The 3,667-nt window shown below is 41.1% G+C and overlaps 1 protein-coding gene across 1 annotated transcript in view; it reads left to right on the top strand.

Moving 5' to 3' along the window:
• Window positions 1-2,778, top strand: part of LOC102492805 (c-Myc-binding protein-like) — a 4,567-nt gene extending 1,789 nt beyond the window's left edge. The window contains exon 3 of the mRNA XM_027766536.1: window positions 2,725-2,778. Coding sequence (XP_027622337.1) covers window positions 2,725-2,778 — 54 coding nt within the window. The remainder of the gene's footprint in view (window positions 1-2,724) is intronic.
• Window positions 2,779-3,667: the final 889 nt, after the last annotated feature.

Below are 3,667 nucleotides of genomic sequence, written 5' to 3' on the forward strand. Positions count from 1 at the left end.
GAATGTAATTTTCTTTGGGTCTTAAAGCAGGAGAATCCAAAGTAAATCTTGAGGGAAAAAAAAAAAATCCCAAACACAGCTATCTAATTCATGACCTTGAAAGACATTCTGTTGACTAGTCTGATTAGAAATGATGGTTCTGGTTGTCTTTTTGCCAAGGAAGTTCAGCTTGGAGCTGTTTTCTTGCTCTGGTTCAGGATACGTGCACAGGGACAGTCATTCTTTAAAATGAAGATGGCTCTGTTTTTTATATCCCTTGTAGGCAGCCAGAGAGATCTGGGTGACATAAGATGCTTTTGCACGGCGTATCTTCTGCTCTTGTTTATATAATGTGAACAAATAACTCTTTTTTGCCACCACTTCACCTTAGACAATGGTGCGTGTGGAGGCTGAACTCTGACGCCATCTTTTCCTTCTATGCAATCATGCCCTATCTGATGTTGCCTTGCTTTGCTCTGGGCTTCAGTGGGTTCTAGCTGCACACTGGCCTTGCTGAGTTCTTCTTTTTCTTTTCTTTTTTTCAAAGATCTAATTAATTAATTAATTAATTTCTTACTTCACTAGAGAGAGATGAGAAAGAGAGAGAGACACAGGGAAAGTGAGAAAGCAAGCCACCAGGTTTGGGACTTGAACTGTGGTCGATCATGTGGGAGTCCAGCATCTTAACCACCACACTATCTGCTGGCCCCTTTGCTGAATTTTTCAATTTGCTTAATAACAGCACTTACCCTGATTGTAACTCATATAACTTGACACAAGATCACACTGTTCTCTTGCCTTACTTAGTTGCTTAGTTAAGCACAGAACAGGCAATCTAAAATTCTGGGTTCATGCACAAGCTGGGAAGTAAAGGGGAATGAGCCATATATCATAGAAAATGGTTGTTTATGGGTATAATTATTATATATGGTGCTTTTTTCTCTCCAAGTATTTTTCTAGCCTGGAATTAATTTTTATCTTCATTATCCCTGGGAAATAGGGCAAATAAGAGGGGAAATTGGATGCTGAATTTTGAGGCCAAAGACTGATCTTAACACACATTATTTACTATCTGTAGAACCTTGGCACGAGTCAACTGCTCTGAGATTCACGTTCCTCATCTGTGAAATGAGACTGTCTGCTGCCTACCTCACAGGGTTGTTGTGAGGGTCAAATGAGCATGTATGTGAAAGATCTGTACATGGTAAAGCATGATATTCTCGTTTGTTAAAAAAACAAGAAAGAATTGTTATGAAGGGCCTTCAAAAAGCTCATGGAAAACTATGCATGGATTTCAAAGTGTTTTTGCACCAAAATAAACTCACTTCGCTTTCATTTTTTCCACAAGATTTTTGAAGCGCCTCTGTATTTTATAGTCGTATATATTTTACTTATTGAATCTATTTGCATTATTTAAGAGTGTAATTTTTGAGACCAGCAGATGACATAATGGTTACATCACTGGACTCCCATGTAGTCAACTGTGGTTCGCGTCCTGGACCCAGCAGCCTGAAACTCATGCCAGGTGACTGTGCGTGTGTGGGTGCAAGATCCTGAGAAGTGAATGGAGGAGAGGGATTTAGGTCTGGCCATGGCCTTGGTGAGAGATTTCTCACTTTCTGTCTTTTTGTCTCTCTTTGTCTTTCCAGCAAGTGCATACATTCTATTGTAAAAACCAACTCTCTAAAAAAAGAGTGTAATTTTTGTTTAATTCACATAATATTGAGAAAAAAAAAGTGACTTGAAAAACACATGAGGCATGTGTGTATGTATGTCCAAAATCCTCATGGAAAGGAGGATTGGAAGAAAGGGGATTACAGTGTGGCCCACCACTTTGGGGCACGCATGCTCATGCACTCTCTGGGAAAAAAAATAGATGTTGTAGCAATTCTGAATGCTGATTCTTCCATTCCCATCTCCACCCCCAGGCTTATTGATGTTGCTTATTTATCTGCTTAATATTTGTACAGTGTTTTAGTGAAATCTATCTCCCACAATGTGAAGCATCTGATGTCCCTCTTCAGAGAATACAGGCACATGTATGCTTACCCTGGGATGACAGTGGTTTAGCAGGACTCTCTTGACTCTCCTGAATCTTTCTTTCTTCCTTTTGTTTTTTAGAGAGATTTTTGCTATAGGATGTGTTTGCTCACTGGAGACACAGAGAGAGATAGAAAGACAGAAAGCGAGAAATCACTCCCCAGGGAGGATGGCCATGCTGCAATCCCTCCTCTTCTATTCTCCTCTCAGGATTTTGGACTCGAATGTACATGTGCACGGTGTGAGTTTGAAGCCACTGGGTTCAGGACTCAAACCATGGATGACTACATGGGAGTCCAGCAACATCACCATTACACCACCTGCTGGTCCCTCCTTAACCTTTCCATTAAGCTGTCTACCTCTGCTAGAGTCACAACCAGCTCTTAGGCTTATCTACTGATGGCCATTGAATGGTCTATTGTTTTCAACAATCTTCCATGAATTGATTGCCCCAATGTTTGATCCAATTGAATCCAGGATCCTTTGCAAGGATAATTCTTGATGTCCATTTTTGAAGTTTATTTTGACCCCAAGAATGTTCTTGGCCATGTCTTCATTTCATCCCCTCTGGTAAACTAGCTGGCTGTAGTTTAGCTTGTTGCTGTCATGGAACTACTGCCTTTTCTTAATTGCTTACCATCAAAATTCCCAGTTTTTTTGAGAGCAAGGCTTCTTAAGTTCAAACTCCCCCAAATTGTGTTCCAGATCAAGTCAATTTCTTTAGGAAGTGTTTCAGAGTTCTCCGTCCTTATGTCCTAACTCTCCCACTAAGAAAAACCTGAGTCCCAGCTCCAGAGCGGTGCCTTCTTTTATTGAAGAAGCACCCTTGCTTCATAAACTGCTTGCAGGACATGGGTGGTGGCCTTTCACAGCACAGAACCATTGCTGTGTGAACATATGATGGCAGGGATGTAGGGGTTCAGTGTTCTCATACTGCCCTGACCAGGGTAGCAGCTCCTTCCTACAAGTGGGAATTGGATGAAAGAAAGGAATCCTGGGCCAGCAGGAGGCATTATGGTTAAGGTGCTGGACTCCTACATGGTCACCTGTGGTTCGAGTCCCAGACCTGATAGCTTGAAAATCATGCCAGACACGTGTGTGTGTGTGTTTGTGTGTGTGTATGCCTAGGAGAAGAGATTGTGACATGGCTATCCTCCCTGGAGGGTGATCTCTCACTTTTCCTCTCATTGTCTCTATGTCTTTTTTTTTTTTTTCTGTCTCTAGTGAGTGCACATGTCCTAAGACAAAGACTGCAAAAAAATAAATAAATAAATAAATAAAAAGGAAGAAAGAAAGAAGGAATCCCTGATTTTTTGCCTGTACTCACCTGGAATTTAGTCTCTATAACAAAGGAAAAGACTAGAAATGCTTGACCTTTCCCTCCAAGACAGATGCGATAACCCTTGACTAGGAGCTTTGGAAGTTGGGAGCCCCATCTTTTGGTCACACCCATACGGAGTTGAGCTCCCCTCACGCTGAGCTTACGAGATGGAAAGAAGGGATTGTGGTTTAAGCGTCACAGAGTCTTGCTTAATGAAATTTAGTGGATTTTCTTAAATGTTTCTTTGTTTGCTGTATGCCCTTAAGACAGTTTTCAGAGACTAAATGGCCACTGTTTTCTCTCTCTTTTTTTTTTTTTTTTTGAGAA

The sequence above is a fragment of the Tupaia chinensis genome, unplaced genomic scaffold (genome assembly GCF_000334495.1).
Source record: "Tupaia chinensis unplaced genomic scaffold, TupChi_1.0 Scaffold143584_1, whole genome shotgun sequence".
NCBI classification, from domain to species: domain Eukaryota; kingdom Metazoa; phylum Chordata; class Mammalia; order Scandentia; family Tupaiidae; genus Tupaia; species Tupaia belangeri.